General features: G+C 39.5%; 1 protein-coding gene and 1 long non-coding RNA gene across 2 annotated transcripts in view; both read right to left on the bottom strand.

Annotated features, from left to right (window-relative positions):
- Positions 1-21,146, bottom strand: part of angpt1 (angiopoietin 1) — a 75,549-nt gene extending 54,403 nt beyond the window's left edge. Inside the window, exon 1 of the mRNA XM_046059378.1 lies at positions 20,330-21,146. Coding sequence (XP_045915334.1) covers positions 20,330-20,752 — 423 coding nt within the window. The 5' untranslated portion in view covers positions 20,753-21,146. The remainder of the gene's footprint in view (positions 1-20,329) is intronic.
- A 2,100-nt stretch (positions 21,147-23,246) lies between these two features.
- LOC123976955 lies at positions 23,247-23,826 on the bottom strand. The gene is made up of 2 exons (XR_006826476.1): positions 23,770-23,826; positions 23,247-23,386 (listed from the first exon to the last, which is right to left on the bottom strand). It is a non-coding gene; the product is annotated as an uncharacterized LOC123976955 (long non-coding RNA).
- Positions 23,827-24,159: the final 333 nt, after the last annotated feature.

Here is a 24,159-nt window from a genome sequence, read left to right as displayed (position 1 = left end):
TCAGACTTGATTGGATTTTAAGTGTCCACTTGTTAATCTGGTTGCTCGCACTGAGATGATTCAATAATCGGCCAGTGGGGAGATTCTCTTCCCACTTGATCTTTAAAAGATGTTGTCTGAGTTTTGCAGTTCAGGCAAAAGGACCTCAACATGTGTATTCTCATGAAAACAGGTTTGAACTGTAACTTTTTGACTCACATGTGGAGGGCCACATGCCTGTACATTGGTTCAAACAAATATCGCACAAAATAATCCCCACTAGCCATAAGACTAGCTTGCCTTACCATAATGGGGTGAATTTAGTCAGTAAAGGCCTAGTAAGATCAACAGTTTTTGTTTTTGTGACATTTGCATGATGGAATGCATCCAATTTACATTTGATCTAATGATTAGATTGGTGACTTAATTGAAAGGACAAATAAAGGACAAATTATATAGTACAGTAAATACATATATAGAAACGTAAAGTTTCTAAAACAGAAAAATCAATCTGTCAGTATCTGTTGGCACAATAAAATTTTGATACTGTTTATACTATAGATATTTCTAGCAGAAAAAGGATCGCTGTATCCCTGCTTTTATAAAGAATAGATGAATTGCAACATTTCAATCAATCCCAGGCTGACAGATAATGAAACAGTCAGAACTGAGATGGATCTCTTTGCTCTTCGATCGACATAGCCAGTTCTCAGCTATTTGCACAGGTCTGCCAATTCGAATTAGCTTTTCGATGTAATATCCTTTCTTGGCAACAAATTTAAAGTCAAATGTAAAAACATTTCGGGCAGGATTTCAGGCATAATACAGCTTTCCCTAACTGTAAACTACATAAGTCTGATATAAGTGTCACTTTCCACATAACCTCCAATGGTCTGGCCTGAGGAAATGGAAAGAAAACAGCAAGTCTGGAATCCACAAAGCTCAAGTAATGATGGATTACTCTGTCTGATAATGAACCATAGAATATGACTGTGTTTGGAAATGGTTTTCAGTCCATCTACAAATGTAAAATCTGTGGATGTTTTTACATCCTGTTGTATTTTGGTTGTCACTTAAAACCTCAATGCTTTGTACATTGATTTGCTGTACAACAGCTTTGCATTTCTGTTTACTCATCCACTAAGATTGTTGTATCCATTGTTTGAGGACGGTGACAGGCTTTGCACAGTCTAAGTCACCTTGAGAGAAAAGATACTGAAGGGACAGATGGCTGATGCAAACTTAAGCCCGGCGTCACTTTATGGTTGGTCTCTTAGGGAATGTGACTGACTCATGGCTGGATCTGGTGGGGGTCATAAATGGAAAGTACCAAGGAGAAACAAGATTACACAAACACGCCCAATCATGTAAAATCACCACTCAGGAAGCCGTAAAATAGGTCTATGTGGGTGTTGTGTTATTTTGATGGTTTCTAACCTCGACTCCAGTTAAATGCTGTGCTTTTCCAGTCAGTGACTACCAATTGTAACTATTGTCAGCAATGAAAGCAAATACTTGCTTTCATTGCCAGAAGTAAAATGCAAATTTGTGTCAGTTAGGGATGGGATTGGGATGGTGAAAGAAATAGTGCATAAGGAATGCAAAGTTTGTAGTGTTTTATTTTCTACTAAGACATGAGGAACTATCAACGACTGATTTTCTCCAGAATACTTTGTAACTTTACCATTTTTAGTTCAGTTAAAGTGTAACCAGTTAATTCAATTCATGGTGCTGTTTTCTATGCATTTTCATCAAGAGATGAAATGACAGAACCAAGTGGTAATTTTGTCTGATAGTCATGAATTCTTCTGACGAATGGGAATTTGACAAGAAACAGGTTTCAGACCAGTAAACCTTGGTAAGCTTCTACTCCACTCTGGAACCCACCAACTCAGGGTTAAAGAAAAATGGGGGTCACCCTTAATCTGCACATGCACTGTCATGTGTACTAAGGAGAGGAACGGTGTGTTTTATTGCTTCTAAATGTAACATTTCATTTGTTAAATAAATAATGTGTTATTTCTACTTTAGAAACTTAGTCTCATTTTTAAATTTTGAGTTGAAAAGATTTCTAGATTCCTACCTTTGTGTGAACATTTCACACTTTAAAAAGAGATGGGAATTTCAATGAAACTCCACTTTCATCAAAATAAAAATAAATCTGTTTTTTAGAGACATTCCAGAAAGTGCCAAAATACTAGGATCTGCTTTCAGAAACTACTAAATCTAGTCTATGGTTTCACAAAATAACTGTTTGCTAAGTGAGAGTCACATACACACACGTTTATGTTTCCCTAAGTGCTACTTTACACCAAGGCATAAAGGTTTTAAGGAGGTGTGTTTGGCACAGTCTGGCTTCATGTGGACTGCCTGTGACTTTGCTGCCATTAATACCTCAATGCACTGCATGTACAGACTGGTCCGTTTAGACAGTTATGAGGTACAATTGGCTGTTATATAGTAAATAAGCTGCTTTAAGCTGTCTAGAACATAAACGACAAGCTGTATATGCAGGATGCAATTTTTAAGAGCAAGGGGCCTGTCATACAGCGGGACAAGTGTTTAGGTCACTGCATGTGCACAAATTCATTTAAAGCATTACAGGCAAAAAGGCAAAAATCCATCAGCTGAGATCCCCAACATACATATTCTGTACATCATCATGGTGGAGCTTCTAAATTGCCATTGCAGGAGAGCCAAAAACAAGATAATCCCTCAAGATGATCCTCCCTGTTCTTAGATTACTACAAATGTTTACCACTTTTCTGACATTTCCCATTCAGCCATTCCAAAAGGAGGTCTTGATCTTTTTCTAAACAGCAGCAGTGGTGATGCAGAGAGACACTGTGAGAGGGGCCTGGACTGTATAAAACACTTACTGCTAGAGCTATGTCACATCTCTGCTTATCTCTCTGAGTGTGTGTGTGTGTGTGTGTGTGTGTGTGTGTGTGTGTGTTTGTGTTTGTGTGTGTGTGGGGAGGTGATAGTGATGGTTTTACTGGGGCACTCTGGCTTTCTGGGATGTCTCTCTGGATCCATTTCAGTCCACCTTAATGAACTAGAGCATGGGGGGCTGTTACCCCCGAGCATCAGCACCTTCTGGTGTATAACTAGCCACCTTGGGACAAATGCCAGCAAATACACTTAAGCCTTCTTATCACCCACTGCCGACACTCCTCTTTGAAACCTGGGCTATAATTCACTCTACTAGGGCTTTAGGAGGTGTTACCCTGACTCACTGCCCCGTCATTCTCCAGCATTATATAATATAGATATGGGCAACCTCTGTATGTATTTTAGAGAGCTGTCTTACTCAGTCACTGGCTTGTTTGTTTTTAAATCCACCTTGAAACCTCTCTGTCTTAAACTCTGCCAAGATTAGGTGAGTAACAACTCAGGCTGAACTCACAGCTGACCTCTATGACCTTCACCCTGGTGGCCAACATCCAGGCGTTAAATCAGTTGTTGCCACATTTTTTCCTCTCATAGAATGTCAATAGAGAGAGAAAGAAAATGGCTAACAGACAGACGGAAATATAAGAAACAAATAGACGTCCCCCATGCCTTAATAGACAAAACAGCAGCTTAGACTTGACTCTGAATGTTGAGAAATATTGGATTTCTCATCATGTTGAAGCGGTGTGCATGGAGCCTTTCTGTCTCTCACCCTTAAAAGGGTGGTGTCTTTATTTTAGCCTTTCCAAAAATAAAAGCTTTAGAGCAGTGGTCGGCAATAGGCTGCCCACGGGCCAGAACCGGCCCGCCAGTAATAATATTTGATAGCAGAAAAATAAAAAATAAATAAAACTGATAAGGGCTGGTGCTGAAATAGATCTCAGTCATGACAGCAACAGTTACTCACATAACCACTTCCTCTTAAGTGATTGTGCCTCTAAAATAAAGGCGCAACAACGTCTTTTGCAGCAATGCTTCATGTCGAGATTATTAAGAGGTTTTACTTTGAAGAGTTCTGAAGGACAATTCAAAAGAGTCTCTGGCCTGCTTGACACACCTTTGAAAAAGCCGTCAGTAAACTTGTGATTGGATTCCCCTGAATTTTCTCAGGGAAATGAACATAAGTGTCCATAGGTTTATGAATGTGGATCAAACGCCGGAACGCACACACACTGCAGCACATGCTTTATGTGAGCATGTGCAAAAGTGTCCTTTTATTCAATTTGTTTGACAAGGGAGAAAAAAATATCCGTTTTGACTTTGTTCTGGCCTGCCATACGATGCCAGACTTATTTGCCGACCCCTGCTTTAGAGCAAAAGTGTAAATAATTGATTAAACTGTGTGTTTATTCGGAATAAACTGAAAAATTTGTTCTAGAAAGTAAATGTTTTTATGAACTCACAAATTGCATATATATTTTTTGCTCACATGTAGCCTAATTTGTAATATAGTATTAAGTTGTTAGTTGCCGTCCATGTATATTGACCTAGATTGGTGATTTATTAGCACTAACCTTGATAACAAGTCAGGTAAATTGGGTTCGGTAAACACGTGAAACCGAAAACAAACATACTTTCAAAATTATTATTTTAATTGTGGTGAAAACTGGGACAATTTGGTTGTGAATGTTGAAAAATGGGATATCCAACTTGAAGCAATCTATCAAAGACGTTTGGTTATCGTAGCTTTATTGGATTTGTGGGATTACACAAACATGAAACATAGGATACTGTAAGAAAACAAATATGAAAGCTATGCCAAACAGGGAATGAAATAACAGCCTGAATTTACATCCTACTATAAGGATTAAGTAGCACTACGCTACAATACAAGATTATTTCGATGTCTTCTTCGTGGAACATGAGGATGTTGACTTTTTTCCTCAGGCATGTAGCTTTAGCTTTAGTCTTTTAGCACGATATTATTTAACCACATAACAAGATTTGTGCTTCAAAACAAGTCTGGAAACAGAGAGACAGCGTTTTTAACCAAATTATGGAGCTAACATTAGCTTAATTAGCAAGGCTACAGCTAATAAAAGTTTGCCAGCATCCTTTTATTTCATTTGGTAAAATCAATGGTTGTCCCGCTTTTGTCTACCTCTGTCTGAAATCAGGGACTGATTTTATTTTATTTTTTCATATTTTGAGGGATAAATCTTCCATTGTCACCATTGTAGATGCCATATGTGCTGTGCAAGACTGGAAAGCCAACAGGTGTAGCAGCAGTAGGTAAAGGAGGGGGTGTATCTTAGTGATCATCAAATCAGGTAGAAACTTGGGTCTTCAGTTAGGTGGGTGGTCCAGCCCCTGCCTCATCTCTGTTGCTCTGTCTGAATACAGTTGATCCCAGAACTTCCCTGAGCCAGAAAGACTGGCTGCTATCTGAAAAACAAACCAGCTACTGCCAGCACCCGTCAGTCTTAGACTATTTTTTCCCTCTCCCTTTGCATTTGTGTTTCTTTTCTTCCCCTTTGTCATTCTGTCAAGAGTCTATTGTGTTGATGTCAGTTGCGTTTCGGTTGTGCATTTCCAAAGACATAATGAGCCCCATGTACACAACCTGAAAACAAACAAACCGTTCCTCCGTATAAATCACTGAGTAAATCATTGTGCTGGCTTGGAGGTGCCCAAAATGGTTTGGCAGATTCAGAGGCACACCATTTTCCACTCTTCAAAGGCTTTCTGTCACAATGGTTTGTCAACAGGGCAGACAATAAAAGAAAGGGAGAATATTGAGCCAAGACGAGTTTTCAAGGTTGGTTGATTTGCTGGTTGTTGCTAAGGAAAAACAAACCAGAAATTCTAACCTGAGGGCAAATGTTTTATGCCAAATAGTTTTTCCATTTTCATTTTGTCAAATGTGTGTGACCTGCATGGCCTTGTAAATCATTACTCAGTGTTAAGAATTTAAATAAACCACAAATTGTGAAAACAGAGTGGAAAATGTGATGTTAAATTTTGATGTGTTGAATTATTCAAATGACTAATGAGTTTCATAAAAGGTCAATCTACTCCTACTTACAACAATAGAAAACCACAATGAAATAACAAGGCTTGATTTCAAGAAAGTTTGAGTAAAATGTGAAGAATGTGGCGCTACATCATGATTTAGAAACGCATATTGGCAGATATGCGGCTGTTGAGTCGAATTCAAGATCTAAGGTCTAATATCTAAAAACATAAAAGCCATGAGAAAAGTTTCCTTAGAGAAAATAAATGACATATTTCAAAACATGAATAGGGCAAGTTTACTTTTTCACCTCAGCCAATTCATCTAAAATCAGTCAAATGAGGTATACAAATTAAGATTTGACATTGTGTTATGTGACACAGTGTACGAACCTAAGTTATTCTGTACTCTGGAGCATGTGTGAGCACATCCAACAGTGGTGTGGTTTTTATGATCAATTTTCATTCCTGAAATTAATTTTTAGAGTTGGTCTAGATAAAATATGATAATTTGGCTAGATTCCACAACTAACTAGAGGCACTCATTGCATGTGGAAGCACCTCACTGTTATCTGGTAAACATGTCTCAGCAAATCAGTTGAGCAGATAGATATAGATTTATGTGGAGTTAAATGCATGTATTGTTTTGATAGTAAAAATGTACAGCAGTAGCCTGTACTGCTTACGTGAGAACTGATGCTTTTCTGTCCATTCTATGTGTCCCCGGCTTAACCCCCTCAAAAAATACTAATTTCACACATAACACAATCCTTGCTCAAACATTGTAATAACTTATATATTTCTTTCTTGTTTGACCCGTACCTCAAGCAGAATAAATACAGTACAACTTACACATGAATGTATATTTTCAAAAATCCTCCAATTACAACCTTGCTGTCTAATGTCAAAATGGGCCCAAAAATGACTCCAATTAATTATGTGTATCTGGCCGTATGGGAGAGGAAGTACTTGCATTCACCCAAGACATGGGAATGCGTAATGAAAACCAAACAACCAAACAAACTCGGACCAGCTTGTTCATCCTGAGGTCTTACACAGTGAGTACCAGCAGAGGGGCAGTCTGTAGTTATTGTGACGCAAGTTGTCTAACATGGGAATCTTTCCTTTGGGACACATCTGGGCAGGAATGTCCCTGATGATGGCTTTTTTTGTGTGTCAACGCTACAGGCCATGTCAGTCTGCCCCTTTTACTGAAGCACACAGGGATCCCACAAACCCACCATCCCACAGAGGAGGCATTTACATCCAAATATTTGAGACAGCGTTCCAGTGTACCCTCTAAACATCACAGCAGGGGATCTCTTTGCCAAAAGCTGAAGAAATAGATTCAAAAGGACGTGTTGTTTCAAGCTTAGCCATGACAGAAACATTGCTACACAGACTGTTGTGTGTAAAACCTCCTAGCTGGGCAGAACTTAATGGAAGAACTGCTTCAGTGCTCCGGTTTATGTGCCAGCAATACTATCTATCAAACTGGATGTCTCTTCTAATCAAAATGAATGGGCATTTAATGACAGGGGCTATTTTCTTCGACGTCACATTCGTGTTTATCTTTCATCCTAACATCCCATTAAGCCAGGACTCCAGAGTTTATAAACCGTCGCTGTAGTCGTCCAGGGTTACAATCACCACACAGCCTTACAGTTTTCTCACTTTCTGATGCTCTTTATATCTCTCTATCTCCCTGTGTTTATCTCTCCCTCCTTTTCTTACAATCTCTGCTTTTCTTTGCTTCTATCACCAAAGACGAAGTGACGCTATCGCAACAGGTCCAGATTATGTTACTTACGAGTATTTTCTACTCTCTCACTGTTGCTTTTACTAGTGGCTAACACACTCTGGACTATATATCATAGCAGTGGCTGCATGAGGCACTTTTAAGTACTGATGGTAATACATTAAGGCAGTATGGAGTATGTGTATGTATGCATGTGGGCCTAAATTTCCCCTGAGTGATTCTGCACCGACACTGAATCTAAACAAAAGAGATGAGCAGGAAGACGAGGTGCGGTAGCCCGACTAACATCTCCACATGGAACTGCTTCAGTCTGACCTGTGGTTCACCGCAGCTGGTGGAAAGGGGGGACATAGATGTTGGTGTTAATGATAATGTGAAACTCACAGCCACTTTAGTATCACATCCATGCTGCAACATTGGAAACATTTGCTGCAGCCTGACCCATACAATGATGGATGAAAATGTTAATAATGTGCATGTTTATGTGTCTGTTGCTCGCTGTGCTACAGCTCTTTCTAGAAAAGCTGCAGGATTAATATACTTGTGAGTCAAGCCTCTAAAATAAGTAGAAACAAGTTTAGCAGCCTGACTGTACAGTTTTTTAGACATCATTTTTTGGATCATTTACAGCATATGTACTAAATAAGAGGAATAAGAGGAGCAGGATTTAGAGAAGCATGGGGGGGACACACACAGTGCACTGTATGTACAATCTCCATCCTTTCATGTACCCAGGTTTCTGTTTGTTTTTGCATTTCTTAGGTTGAATTGCAAAAGATGTGCATATAAACACAGACAAAAGCAGGGGATGGATTCAATAATTAAAACCAGTGAAACTAGGGATCATTATGTTCAGACAACAATGCAAAACATCCTAGCACATCAGGCAGGAATTTCCACAGACCTCCACAACATCAACCAAACTTCAGAACAAAGTCATATCTCTACCAAACAAAAACAGTCTCCTCATCTGACTCTCATCTGGTAGTCCCATGTACCTCAGGAGGTGTGACATGGTGCAAATACTGCTAGTATGGGATTATTATAAATATGTGCACAGATATTGTGGTAATTTTCCTTAACTTTCCAATTGTACCTCAGTCAGTCAGTTTAGTGGACCCTTTTGATTGTATCACAGTCTCTACAATCTCTCTACATCAGCAGAACAAGTTTGGTCTGTTGTCATGGAATTGTAGGTGTTCAGAATTTTTCAGAGCAATTTGAGGACTTCTCGGCCATTTTGGCTTAAAGGTTTCAGTTACTAAGGATCCTAAGGTCAAGAATAAAGTAAAACTCAAATGAGTTCCTTAAAAAAGTGTGTTTCCATATACATATCAAAAGAAAAAAGAACCATTAGCGGAAAAGCCAAAAAGATAAATTAAAACATTTAAATTTAGCAAAACATTTTCATGCTTGGGTGAGGTGGAAAAGTTCTTTCCACCATTTCAACCATCTCGTTGCGCCATTGCTTACCTCGATGAACCATCTCCTAATATTAGCATTAGTAGTAGTTGATGGGAATACAAATACATTAGCATTTTTTGGTTGCAGATTTTTTGCAAAATCTGTTAAAACGTGTGCTACATTTGGATGTAAACCTGGCTATAGTGCTGTAGTGAAAAATGGAAACGAGAACTTAGTAAACTACATCATGTGATATGATCAAAAGCCCCAGAACAGCCACTTAATGGGCCTTGTGGTGAGATTGTTTTGTCAACTATTCTTCAGCTGAATACTATTATACATAATGGAAATTACTGTAGGTGAGCAAAAATGTGTAAGTACATTAGCTATTGAATGAATACATAACTGAAGACAGGAAATCTGTTTCATCCGGATATTGTTCAGAAAGGGATAAGTGTTAATGATATGTGTTGTGCTGTTCTAGACATCATGCTTCAGTAAGATGTATACATTTACGTTCATAATGGGAGTATTGTTTGACAGTTCCTGAGAAAATGTGAGAGCCTCTTTTCTGTCTGAGCTTCACTTTATGACTGCCTGGGTCCAGAGTAGTAACATCTCGTTTGATCCTTTACAGGCTATCCGTTAAGATGAAGGTCATTTCATCCAAACAGAGACACACTCACATATGCAGAAATGGACACAGTGTGACACAGAATCATCTGTACACACACGCGTTGAAATACACGCACACAGGCCTCTGGAGGATTAACCAGTCTATCTCGGAACCACTGCAAACATGTCAATTTAAATAAACATTAAGAGCCATTTCTAAGCATTTGTATTTTGGTTGTAAACCTAGACCGAGAAGCACGTCCATCTGTTCAATCAACGACAGATTTTTGAGCGAGTTCCTGTTAGGTCACTGTACAGCAGCACATTTTAGAACTAATGTGTCAGCTACTGTGATACACTTGTAGTTTGGGGAACAGATAACTCTAAGAATGTAATACTTCACTCAAAATATAAAATAAAATAAAACACGTGTCACTGTTAAAATCAATTGTGAACAAACTAAAGATTAGACCACAAAACAATTAAATTTTACAGCCACCTTTCGAACCTACAGTAATTTACTCACCTTACAAAGAAACTTAATAGCTCGAGTTGAGTATTTCTTTCATGACTCCTTGGAGGGTGCACACTCATATTACTCTTTTTTATGTTATGCGGTTGTCACATTAGTTTTAAGTCAGGCAGAATGCTTGCATCCCCTCTCCTGAAAGCAGCTTTCATGACACCATTTGGGGTTAACCAGCTTCCTTTACTAAAGATCACATACTGTAATTTCTAGCAAATAATGATCAGCACCGATCATGTTTAACTGGTTCTGTCAGTGTGCCCTGCAGGGAACAGTTTGATGCAATGTCAAACGCAACAATATGAATATTGAGACTATTGCTATAAAATGTTTATCCTTGTAACTAAATGGTAAATGTAGCAGTGTTACCTGAAGCTTAATCAAGGAAACTAAGGTTCATACCATTTTTATATTAACAATCATGTATGTAGCTCAGAATAAGTGATGTATTTGTTTGGAAACTCGATCAGCAGTGACACCTTAAACCTTAAATAATGACCTTAAAGTTGATATTTTTATATTATCAACATTAGTGACAAACCCACTGATTATAATCTCCTAGTTCCCCTGAGCTCTATGTAGAGAAGTGTTGGAGAGAAAAACTTGCTTCTGCTGCACCTCATCCCATTTTATTTCAGCTATTGTCAGGCAGGAAGTCATCATCAAAAATAAACGCGTGTAAAAAATACTGTAGCGTTGTTGTCCTGTAATTACACAAGCAGTGATTTTCATTATCGATTGATCAGTCTAACAGCCACAAACCCAAAGATATTCAGTGTTACAGTCATAGAAGACAAAGACATGTAAACATTCACATCTGAGGAACTGGAACCAGTACAACCAGTACATGTTTTGCTTTAAAACTACTTAAATGATTCAATCAAAAATTATCTTTCGGCTTATTGTTATGGTTTAACAATCAGCAACTTTGCTATTTCGATTTAGTGTTGTTTTCATTTAGCAGCAGGGTGTTTTCAGTGAAAACTGAGTTTTTGACTCCAAAACAGAACTGAAAGCACAGTGACTGTTGAACAAATGTAAGCTAATGTCGCACCTGCTGAATTTGTAAATAAGGAACTTTCCCATATTTCCCATGTTTTGCTGACCCCAAGTGGCCAAAATCTATTTATTCAGGCTTAAACAGAGAAGTTACTGGCCAGATTTATTATAAAGTTGCAACAGAATTTACAAAAGCAAGCCAGGTGAACAAATGCTATAACAAAGTGGATAGCTACACACTGCATGCTGATTAGTACTGGGGAAGTTGTCGGTCTTAGGAACTTTCTTAAAATAACAACGCAGTCGCTTGGCCCCGCGGGGTTGCTCTTCCCTCCGGTGATCAGACAGGGAGACACGCGCTCGGCGAGTAAACGGCAGGCGCTCTATGGAGAGTAACCATGGCAACGGCTTCTGTGCGCTACACAGCTGTAGTCTTTTTAACTTAAGTTAAAATTATAGGTTACATAACTTTACCAGATAGGCTTTATCTAGTTTTACATGGATCATCTGCCATGCAAATTCCCTCCTGTTGATGTCCTGATAACTAGGTAGTAATAGATTCTGGAAACGTTATGTTTTATGAATACTGAAAATTGTATCGGTGTGCATTCTCTTGGTGGTAGTATCTTTTGATTTGAGTCGCAAACCTGCAAATAGGGCGTTTAAATTTTGTTCTAAAATCTTCCTAAAAAGACTGTTGGTGTGTGAAATTCCGTCACACAGCATGCTTACATAAGTAACGTGTTACCACCTCGTGTTATCTTACTCACTGAAGAATGACCTCACGCCAGTTTCCACACAATGAGGTATACTGATTTTAAATCGAAAAAGTAAATACATTACCACTATCAGCTGATACCCTGAGTGTAGGTATTGAAATCAGTGCCAGCCAGGAGAAAGTGGGATTGGTGCATCCCTAGTCTGAATCTTTATCAAAGCATGCCACACATATGGTGTGCGGCAGGTGTTTTCCATCAGCTAATTAGGGCAACAAGACAAAGTTAAAGAAATGTGGTCAAAGGTCAACAATGTAACTGATTTTATGAGGACTTTTGACTTGTACTGTAGGGCCTACTATGTTTTGAGGGTGTTATTTTCGGACAGTGGGAATACAAAATGTCAAGGGGTATCCCACTTTACTGTTTCTCCCCTTCATGTCTGTAGTCTCTGTGCCAACTGGTAACCGGCCCTGGTATTGTGCGGAATGTGAGAAGCCTGGCTCTGGTCCCAGACGAGGCAAACACAGCTCTGGACACGGTTAGGAGCGTGTTTTCAAAACACAAACACAGATTCGAGGGTGTATATGGGGTCTGCATGTGCGTATATATATATTGTGTTTTTAAGTGTGAATTTGTGTCCATGCGCAGGCTGTACGAGTTGTTACACCAATCACAGCACTTCACAGAAAAACTTAGAAGCAGACCAGTTCAATTGTCCAAACCCTCCACAGAAAACAGAGACGTGTTGTAATCAGCCTGCCATTCTGAATAGCTCCAGACCGTGTACTATCGAGATAGTACACGGTGGGTGTGGGTCTCAAATTGTAAGTTAATAAATCACAAAAAAACACAATATTCACCAACCAGCTCTGCTCCCAAAGCACAACAAAAAAAGATTAAATATATAATTTATTCCTGGATGTGTCATGGAGGCTTTAAGAACAAGTGGCTCCAATCCACAAGGACAAAACAAAAACAATGGAACCAACTATTAGTCATTTGAAGATCTATTTGGCACACACTGCGAGGGAATGAAACTGTTTATCATTCACCCAGTATCTTACGCTCTGTCCTTATCTCCTTCTTTCTGTCTTTTCACCTTTACTTGCTTCCTGTCATCAGTTTTCCACAAGTGTGACTGATTCCACAGCCCTTTTTCTTTTTTACACTCTAGCATCTCTTTCAACCATCTGATTGTGATTCTTTTGTTTCCTCAATTTGGAACCATAGCAACACGGGGCTGAACTCCAAGAAAGGTGAAACAGTTCTGTCCTCTGGAACCTCTGGAAGGCTCCCCGGCGCTGACAGACAAAGATATCCTCTCAAAAAGCAACATCTGTCGGGGAGAGTCAAAGACACGCTGCGGGGAGAGTCGGCCTCAGAGGCAGCATGTGGGGAGGCTTCAGGAATTTTTCTCCTCACTTCACAGACTTTATAGAATTAACTTTGGGATTAGCAATTGTCACATACAAGAGGATCAAACAGCTAAACTTTAAAATTGGATCAACATAAAATGAGGCGTGTAGAGAGAGCACATGCAGTGTATTGTAATTTTTTATTCTCCTGTTCCCTGCCAGAATCAGCAATACAAGACATGCATGTTTTGTCAGGGTTATCTTTTCCTGGAAATAAAGCAGCTTTAAAAAAAAAGTGACTGACACATTATCGTAAATTCACACTGTGTAGACATCCTGCGGTATGCATTGCGAGCAGCTCAAATTCTCCAACGGAGTTTTGTTTTTCAATGCCGTTTCAGTTCCCTTGACCTTCATCAAGCCTTGATTTACAGCGCACAACCCAAATGAACCTGAAGTCTGGAGGAAAATAAATAGCAGTAGATACGGGTGAGTAATATTATCATCTGCTCTGTTTATCAAGAGTCATTATAAAACCAAAATACAACAAAGATAACAGTCGGTTCTACGACTGAAATAAGTTCAAACACAGTTGTGATTTGCTGCAGGCTGTGATAACGCCACATTGCTTGCCCGCTAACTGCGCACTCAGATTGACTATAATGCCCAATGCTTCGCTCTATCTAAGCTATTACTATCTCATATTTGGTTCATAATCACTCAGCCTTAGCTGTGGCAGAGATACAGCCATGAACCTTGTGCTTTTGGCAACTCTTCTGACCATAACTTACACTCTCAGAACTAATGACTTCCACTTGCCTGCCCAAAATAATATTATTTATACTCATTCTTTTGAAAAAGCTTTTGCTCTTGTTTCAGCCATTTTAGAGGAAAATATTTAAATGCCACTGTTGAATAAAATATGCTAATATCAAGTCCATTCCTTAGTAACACACTCCAGAGCACTCTCATTCATAAATGCGTTAAAGCTGCTATAATCAATATTTTTATATTAGTGTAATAATGGATCAAATCACCTCATGTGTGTGAAGAAGGCAGCTTGTAATGACGAACCCACAGATAATTATAAGGTAACAGCTCTACCAAGCGTTTTAATGTCTTGCAGCTGCTGTGGTTCAGCCTCACTCTGATAAACTATCCTTGTTAACTTTTAAGTTGTTGTTGGTTGAGACCAGACTACAGCTAAAAAGAGAGCAAATTCAACACATTCATCAGCGAGCCCGAGACAAGACTCAAAAGTGAATGCTAACGTTGCTCCATGTCTGTTATAAGGTGATAAAATGTATAGTAATGTAATATGTATGTAATTTTGTGTTTAGCGCTGTCTCCAAGTGGCCGAAAAAACCTATTTATGCCGGTTTAAACAGATCACAGATCCATGCTGGAGTGACACACTGCAGAGCACTCACAATAACGAAACCAAATGAAGAAAGATTGGCGCCATTACGGGGAGAATATACTCGAGGGCACATGGAAACACAAACTATCAGAGGAAGCGCTCAATTTATTCTACAGATGCACCAGTGGGTGCCAAGCTACAAGCTAGCTACGATGAAGGGGATATCATAAATCCTGAATGCATTTAGCCAAATGTATAACTTTGTAATTAAAACAAAATAAATCCCATATAAAGTACCCACAAGAGAGCCATTCACTCAAATGAGTGATATAAAAGGAACCACATACCTACAGTAACGTAAACTAGACAGATTTAAGACACAGAGAAATGACCAAGAAATTTACTGCTTCATTCATTGATCTTTAAATGGACGTACAATACCTGTCTGCCCAATTTCAAAACTTCCAGCATGTTTGGGGCCACCGGCAGCTGCACTGAAATTTGATTTCTGGGAAAAGGGGGTCTCAAAACAAAGTGGCTTGCCGTATTGAGCGTGACAAAACTACTAAATGCCCCCTTTCCTGAAAATCAGGAACATTTACAGTGTTGGGCTCCGTTTTCACATCCATGTGGAAATACTGCGGCATGGCCGTAATGTTTTTCCCTCATTCCCATGACATGCAAAGCAGAAAGCTCTGTTTCTTTTTTACTCCAGTCATAGTGTATGTGCGGCGGAGACAACAAATCTAACTTTTGGAAGCTGTTATTGCAGTGTATTTCAGCAACTTCTATGGTTTCCTTTTTACAAGTGTTGGGGTCAGGAAGGAAGAGCTTTTTATTCCTCTGAGCATTTCCTAGTCTTTCTGCATCATTCGATTGTTAATTTTGGCCCATATTATCAATGAAAATAAACTCTCATAGAGGCAGTCACCCCTAAAATAGATAGGTTTCTGCTTGGATCCCCAGGCATGCTGTGTGGCCCTCTGATAGCACTAAGTAGAGAAACATATACACCCTTTCTCGTATGAACTCCCAGTATGGAAGAGAAACAAGCTGCTGCCCACATGTCGGTATATCCTTTTAAACCACTGTTTATGCAGCACAGTGATGTTCGTCGAGAGGCAGAATGATGGGAATTTCACAGGGATAAAACACAGTCGATAATTTCCCCCCTCCGTTTATTCAACAGCTTAGTTTGGCACAGTGCATCCTTCTCAAGAAACACTGCTTTCAACCACTTTCTACTGTCTCCACCAGGAGGGAAATGAGAAGATCTATTACTTTCACTCCCAAGAGGAGAAACTAAATTTGGCTTGCTAAACTTCTATCAGTGCCAAATTTTCGTCGCCCCTTGAAATACTGGAGTAGAAGTACAAAGGATATTCTCAAATGTTCTGTGAGATGTGTGCTTCATCTACTTTTTACAGCCTTTTCTTTATCTTAGATTAACCCATTATTTTTCATATTTCCAGCAAGAGACTGATCCTCATTGCCCTTCAGCCCACCAAAATCCCACCAACTAAATTAACTGGCACTATAATGGATGACCTATAACACACCAATCTGTTCATTAGTCCCTTTGCTACCTCTGAGTAAAGCTTTGTTTCAAACTCAATACTCTTTTGGTTCTGACTGAAATGTGTCGAAAACTATCAAATACCGAAATTTGGTTTTAAATTCTAAATTGCTCTGGTTTGTACTTCAGAACATAAGAAGTGTGACTTCCTGTCTAATAAAAAAATTTGAATTTCTTAAAGTAAGATATTAATTTAACAGGTATGGAAAGTGGTATTGAGAGTGAAACTCAGGTGTGGAAACTGCGCTAGTATTGAAAAAATTCTAACAAAAACTACCAATGTGAGTTTCAGAATCCATCTGATGATTTTAATAAATTATTTTAAAGGAACAGGAATTACATTATTTGCTTTATTGCCAAGAGTTAGATGAGAAGTTTGATACCACTCTCATATCTGTCTATAAATATAAAGCCGCTGCCAGGAGGCAGTAAGCTTAGCTTAGCATAAAAAAGTCAGAGAAGGGAAAACAGCTAGCTACAAAGGTAAAACATTTTGCCAGCACATTTAAAGCTCACAAAGGACAAAGCACTTTATAGTTAATTTATTCAATCCATACAAAAAACGAAGTTGAAGAACAAGTTGCGGTCTCTTCAGGACTCATTGCTCCTGCTAAGCTCACAGTCTCTTGGCTCCAGCTCCATAGTACGTGTGGTACTGATCTTCTCAATTTCCTCTCAACAAACATAAGGATGGCTCTTCTATAAATCGACAATGTAACGCAGATTTTTACTAACTGAGTTTGATTTTAAAAAATTGCATTAGCATTTTGCTAGCCTCCCAGTGTATTTCATGTGTTATTTTGATTGGCGGGTTTGTAAACATGGGTCGTAGCAGCAATACCATTGTGGATTTTTGGCTTTTGGTACTAAATGTCTGACCTTCAGTCAGAATTGTGATGTAGCCTGTCTTTGGTTAACAAAGCTGTCTCCCAGTACAATCTAAGACCACTATTTTTGATTGATTTCTCTGATGATTGACAACTTTTTTCTGGGACAGCCCAAAATCGCACAGCATTAATCGATTATTTTTCTGCTGCATGTTCTTTGGTTTTCAGACATTTTGCAAAGCACCATGTTCTGTTAAGAAAGGTGCTACACAACAAAAATTAATATTGTGTTAAGTAACTTTTCCTGTTGCGTTTTCTCTCTGAGATCAGAGCCAAGCTTGTCCGAGACTCCTTGCCTTTCCAGGCAGGCCAAGGAAGTAAACCTTGGACAAACACACGCCACCTTTGACTGGTCAGGAATGTTATCAGGGTCCATATACCCTGGGTTGAGGAAGGAAAGATCTCAGACTTAAAATGCTTCCCCAGCAGCTGTTTGCTGCATCACTCTCTTTGTCTACCCCCCCACACTGGACTGAGAACGCAGGCACAGGAGTGCTATCTGGAATGGTCTCTCGGTCCGTCTCTTTCATCAAGGCTGGCTGGAGCAACATCAGGGTGAGCTTTCGCTTAGACAAGCAGGAAAAAACGCCGGTGTGATTGAGATAGATAGACTGGCCGGGACACTTAATCTTCTGTCCAATGAAAAATGTTAACTGCATCCCCATGTCCCCCCCATGCAGTGTAATTAGGCTGAATTACCACTGTGTGTTTAAGTGTCCCTTCTGAAACGCTTACTGCAGTTCCTTTCTCGTGCTGATCTTTCACTTATTTTTACAATGACATACATCCGGGGAATTTATTTTAATTCTGCTGGTCACACATTTTAAAATATAATCCACTAATTATTACATAATATAACCATGCCAATAAGGGATTTTTACAATACAAAATCATCTTTTATGGGTGCGATGGCAAACATTTTCACATGCTCCCCTTTTTGCATCTGAGGAGAAAGTTACTTTAGCCGTCTCATTAGTCAAACCTTCAGTCTACCAACACTGCCGCTATGTTTTTATAGTATCACTTGTACTATCACAGACGGATGAGGTCCACTGAGCAAAGATAAAGCCAGTGTTATTTCACCCCTGGCCTTTCTTGACACATGGATTGCTTTTGGGAGCCCTACAGAAACACACACAGGTCTTCAGACCCAAATAAGAATGGTTGTAGAAATTCATCAATAAAAGGTGCAGGGTTATATTATGTTAATTGAGCGCATATTGGTGTTCAGCCATCTAAACTGTGAAGTTTTTTGTTTTTTTATTATCTTGCTATTTTTTCTTCATAAGATAAATAAAAAATAAAATCATAAGGTGAATCTACACATGCAGCTTTGTAAAATTTGCAGTACACCATGTTTTTAACCTTGACATACACGATATACAGTAAATTCCTCTTAAATTGAGATAAAATCACTGATAGACAGTCCAACGATAAGATGATATTTCACAGATTCTAACCCGTAAGCTCAAAATCCCTCTTATATAATATTTCTTTTGGATTCTGACATATTTATATCTGCCCTGTGGTTTAGAAAGAGAAGGAGGGGGAGTAGCCTCCAACACTATACCTCCCTAATTACAGACTCAATCAACATCTCGCTGTAACATACTGTGACCAACGCCTGGAAAATTGATGAGGAATGACTATTTCCTCCAACCTGAGGAGTGAAAAGTATACTTTCTGACTGTAAATGAAAAGCAGGCACACAGCAGAGTAGCCCAGACGGTTTTGGGAGGACACGCTGATTGCTAATGAATAGACTCTGGGTTCAACTGCAATCCATCAAATCCATCAGGTGTTGTACTTGCATGCCTTTGCTTTGTGCTACACCAGACTGTTTTCTGGACAAAAATTAAACCATTAGCTTTAAGCAATTAATCACAGATTGGACCTGCTAATCTTATTTCAGAATAACAATATTGTGGAAAGTCGATGAGCAGGAGGCCCGCTTATGCTTAATTTGGAAGTTTGTTTTTTATGACTCAGATATTCAATTCTGAGAGATAGTTTCGGTCTCTTTGGAGACACAAAGTCTCAAAGCTTAGAAAAGCAGAGTGCCTGCCAAGCCATATCAGTGATGGCCTCAGAATTTGCAGCTCATTAACATTACAGTAGAACCTTGTTTAAATTGTGTAAACAGCTCAGTGGTTCAATAAATAAATGGTAATTTAGTTGTTCAAGACTACTTAAATAGGAGTTATTTAATATCATATCAGCTCAATACAAATGAGGATTGTGTTTATTTTATTCTATAGAAAGATCAAAAAGTTCATAGATGTTTTTTGTTTTACACAAGTCTGGATTTGAAGTTATACTCACACATCCTTGACTTGCATAAATAAAGGGAGCCTTCTCTTTCCCTGTCTCTTCCTCCTTTGAGTGTCTCTGGGGCTCTCTCTGACTTCCTGCCATTAAAGAGACAGCCCACTGGAGAACAATGGGTGACTGACATATAACTACCTCTGCTCTATGACCGACGCTCTGCGCAACTCAACTGGACATCTGTGGAAATTACTCAAAGGGTAGTTTACTCAGGGAAAAAAGGTTTGCTGGACGGATACGAAGCGGCGAGATTCAATGGTCCAAGATGTCTGTGGCTTTAAAATCAGACTGCTGTGTGACATCCAGAACAAAAAGTTCAACTCAGATAATATACAGTTACAAAACAGCATATTGGGGTTAATATAAATTGTGTTGCTTATTCTGGCTTCTACAATTTAAATACACATTTTTTTGTTGTCTGATAAAATCTTTGTTTGAAGAAATACAGCCATTCTGCAAATTGGCTACCAGTTTCAAACTGGTCACGTAGCATCATTCAGAAACTCTGAAAGCACATAAGCTCTCCTACTGACAAACACTTTTTACAAACAATGCATCAACTATGACAAAACAGCAAACACGGCAGTGTTTTAGTCTGAGAGCCTCATCCACAAACAAAAACAAGTTATCTTGTGAAGCCACAAACAGACACTCTGAAGAGACCACACACACCCACGGACACAAAAATATACTACAGCATGACCACTTCAAAAGAAACAGATCCAGTCTTATGCAGGGTTGTTATGCACTCCAATACCCAACATGGATCTAATTAAAACAGCACAATTTAACTGCATACTTTTTTCAATCTGTCAAACAGCAAACCAACAGTCGATGCTCGGTGCAAAAGGACTCTTGTTCCACTCTGTTGGTCAGCTTTGTCAGCGCTGCATTGAAACTGCACACCACCCTCCTTACCTTCTGTAGCCACTGAGTGTAATTCTCCATAATGTGCTCGAGCTGCTGGATCTTCTGGCTGGGAATGTCTGGCTCAGGTGGCGGAGCGTCTCTTTGGAGGGAGTTGCTACTGTGTGTAGTTGGGCTACCAGCTTTCCCCTCCCTGCAGGAGCCCCCTCTGGCTCCCTCTTCCTCAGGTAGGATGAACGTATAGGTGCACTGGCCATGCTGGATCTTATGAAAACGTCTGTTGTTGTAATTATTACTACTACTTCCTGCACTACTGCTGCTACTGCTACTGCTGCTGCCGCTGCTGCCACCACCTGTGCTGCTGGTGCTGCTGCTATCCGTCCCTCTCCTCTGCTCTCCTCCTCCGCAGCTCACAATCACCAGAAGTGCTGCCAGAGAGAGCAAGTGGTGGCCAAAGTTGTACCACAGCATCATATCAGCCTGGGATAAAAGTTGCAGGTGAATTAAGTTCTTGTATCTTTATGCTGCTCCTTTTTGGTTTAGCTGGATCAGAATACGGTGAAGAACACCGTTAGCCTGGAACATGCATCATCCATCCTTACACTGGACCTCCAGCATTGAAATGTTTCCAAAGCTCCTCTAAGTTTTTGTCCTGGCAGGAAAAGATGCACGCATGTCTTGCAGAGTGACAGCCTTGTTATGAATCTTGACGTTCCTCCAGTAATTCAAAGCCAAACTGTGCGCTTGCATTTATCAATCTGTGCATTTAAAATAGGTGCCGGGCATGCTGGGATGGTGTCGTCAGACCTCCCCTGGTCTCTCTGCCTTCCCTTCCTCCTCTGCTCTCTGACTTAACAACTGGGAAGAGTGAGAGAGACGCTCACTCTGAGGAACAGTTCCAAGCTTCCAGCACACTCTGTGCCTGCCCCTTGCAGAGCCTTTAGAGGAATGCAAGTATGTGTGCATGGATGAGTGTGTACATGTGTGTGTGTGTGTGTGCCTGGCAAAAAAGGGACCCCAGCACAGAGGATGTGCTTAGACTATGAGGATCGGTTTACAGGCACTCTGACTGGAGGCTCATGTGTTTGACCTGCCTTTTTGCCTGTGTTGATACAAAATACTTAAACGTGTATTTAATTTATCTACTCCTGAGAAACTAATCTACTCCCTTCTATACTGTATAATGACAGGTGCTATATTACACCAGGGAGGTATATTTCTAGGTGTTTTTATAGTCTAACTTCTTTTGTCTCTCCCCGACAACAGAAAACCATCATGACAAGTAATATCTTTTTGTTTTTATCCTCTTTTCAATGGAGGTGGAGGTCTTCCAAGCACCTTAAAGTTTTAATCCTTAATATTTTCATTATATCGTCCCTAATATTGGTTATTATTTATGGCTGGCTTTTCTGTTATAGTTATTTCATGTATTTACATTTATCAGATACCTCTCTATGCAGTAGTGGGTTTTGTCAGTGGCGGAGTCTGCCATTCATCCACTGGATTTAAATGGTATTTAATTTGCAGGAATTAATTACGTACACATACTGAACGGATGTTGGAAGCCCGGGAGTCTGGCAAACTCACTTCTTTGTCATTCCACATCACCAAATTTCAGCTTATCTAAAGGATTCATACAATTTTTGAGACTTTTTGGAGTTTGAGGATTATAACTTTAGTGTAATGATGAACTATTTTTCATTCTGAGGCTTCCACTGACTGACTGACATTAATAGTAATGTTCCATCATTGTTACTCAGAAAAAGCAGAACCCAAGTGAATGTGAGATTAAAACGATAGCAAAAATCTCTGCCGGTGAGATTTATTTTCGGTCTTTGATCCTTCCACTATATCTCCATTACATGCACTGTCCCTATCTTCATTCATTTTATTTACAATACCGTATGTTTCTTTCACACACACCTTCTGTTGTCAAGAAAAAAAAAAGTGACATCCAACAATGAGCAGGGAAAGAAGGAATGTTTCTTCATCCTTAGGCCAGAAGAAGAGACAGAGTGAGGAAATACAGCGCTGAAAGGCTCTGGGTCAAAGGTCAAGTCCTTGTTATGGACAGTCCATTTTAAAATCTCTGATTTGGGGAGACACAGCTGTCTGAATTTGGCCGCACTTCAACATTCCTCTTTAGTCCAAAACATCCAAATCTTTGCCTCGCTTATATTTCTATGTGATGTATCTGCATGAGCGGCATCATGCACACGCATTCCCATGTGCATGCTCCTGCATGTGTGTGTGTGTGTGTGTGTGTTTGATACAGGGCATGTATCGAGTGATAGCAGGGGGCTACTAAAAGTTGGACCCTCTGTGTGGGAGCAGAGGGGCAGTGTGAACGAATGCATGAAGGAGACCCAAGATAACAAACTCCTTGAATAACCCAGACTGACCAAGATATAAAGCATGTGCAAATATCTCTTGGAGTGCTTGTCTTTGGTTGACGTACTTTGCTGGTGTCCTAAAATTTGGGCGCCAGTTACTGTGTCCAAAGGAAACTAAGTGGGAGATAATCACCACCTCTGGGCAATCTTGTGTGTGCAAAATTAAACCTACACATCACTTCTATGAACAGCTACACAAAAAAACAAGCCTTGATGTAGACAAATACAAAGTAGAAATTAGAAGGTGAGGTGTTGTGTCTAGTTTTCTGGGAACAATAAACTGACTCATTTGCACTCTTCCCTGAACAGCAATTATTTAATCATATTAAGCAATCATAATTAGCCATCTTAAACCTGTAAAGCTTTGGATTTCTTCACGTCTTAACTTTTCAGGCTTTCCAAAACCCAAAATACAAGCAACAATACAAGTAAATGTGTAAAGAGTGGATTAAATGTTGTGTTTATCTTCTCTGTGCTGCTGTGGTTAGCTTGAAAAGCTAACTAGCTTACTATCTACATTATTAACCTAACTCTCCTCCTCTTCTTCTTCTGCCTGCACCACACCGTGACAGATATAATGTAAAACAAAGTTTTATTTTCTGAAATAAGGCATACTGGCACAGTAACCCAAGTTAGGTTATTTTTGGCGATCTGGGTTAAAACACAGATGAAGCAGATGAACTAAATGACAGAAACCATGGAAACAGATGAGAGGCTGGAAAACAGAACAAAGGAAGACACACTAGGGGTGACTGTGACAATATTACACACGTCAAGCACTTTTACATTTTTATTGCATTAAATTAAATCCTATTTAAAAACATTCTCTCTCAAACATTCGACAACATTCAATAACTGGATTGAACTTAAGGCTTAAAGTCTTCAAACATTGGTTGTATCATGTCATGTGTGACTTTACACGGACTTTAAAATAGTTAGATGTACGTGGCAACCACAGAATTTCCACGGCTAACTCTAGTCTCAACGTAGCAACTAAGCCATGGTGATTTATTTTTTTTACAAATGGTGCTAAACTAGCAACGGGCACATGGACACAGAAAAGTTTACATTACATCAACACTGAAAATACTCGCTTACCTTGAATACATGACGAAGTTGCACCGAAGAAGCACAGGCCAAGAGCACGAAGCAACGGTTATTTCAAACGACTGTTGTGAGGAAATTCCAGAACAACTACGGGGTGGTTGCTATACATTCATGCCAATAAAGTTAATTTGAATTTGAATTTGAGAGACAGAAAGCTAACCCTATAACCCAGAACATGGGTTACTCTTCGAAAAAGAACCCAGAAACCCAAACAACCCAGGAATTGGGTCAAAATATTAGCCCTATAACTCAGAAAATGGTTACTCCCTGAAAAAATAACCCATAATTTTAACCCAACACAACTAACCCAGAAAATGGGTTGAAGAAATAACCCAGGAGTTTTCAGTGTGCAGCCACTCCACGTGAAAGTCAATGCTAAAA

Source organism: Micropterus dolomieu, linkage group LG09 (assembly GCF_021292245.1).
Source record: "Micropterus dolomieu isolate WLL.071019.BEF.003 ecotype Adirondacks linkage group LG09, ASM2129224v1, whole genome shotgun sequence".
NCBI classification, from domain to species: domain Eukaryota; kingdom Metazoa; phylum Chordata; class Actinopteri; order Centrarchiformes; family Centrarchidae; genus Micropterus; species Micropterus dolomieu.
This window is presented reverse-complemented; position numbering and strand designations above follow the sequence as displayed.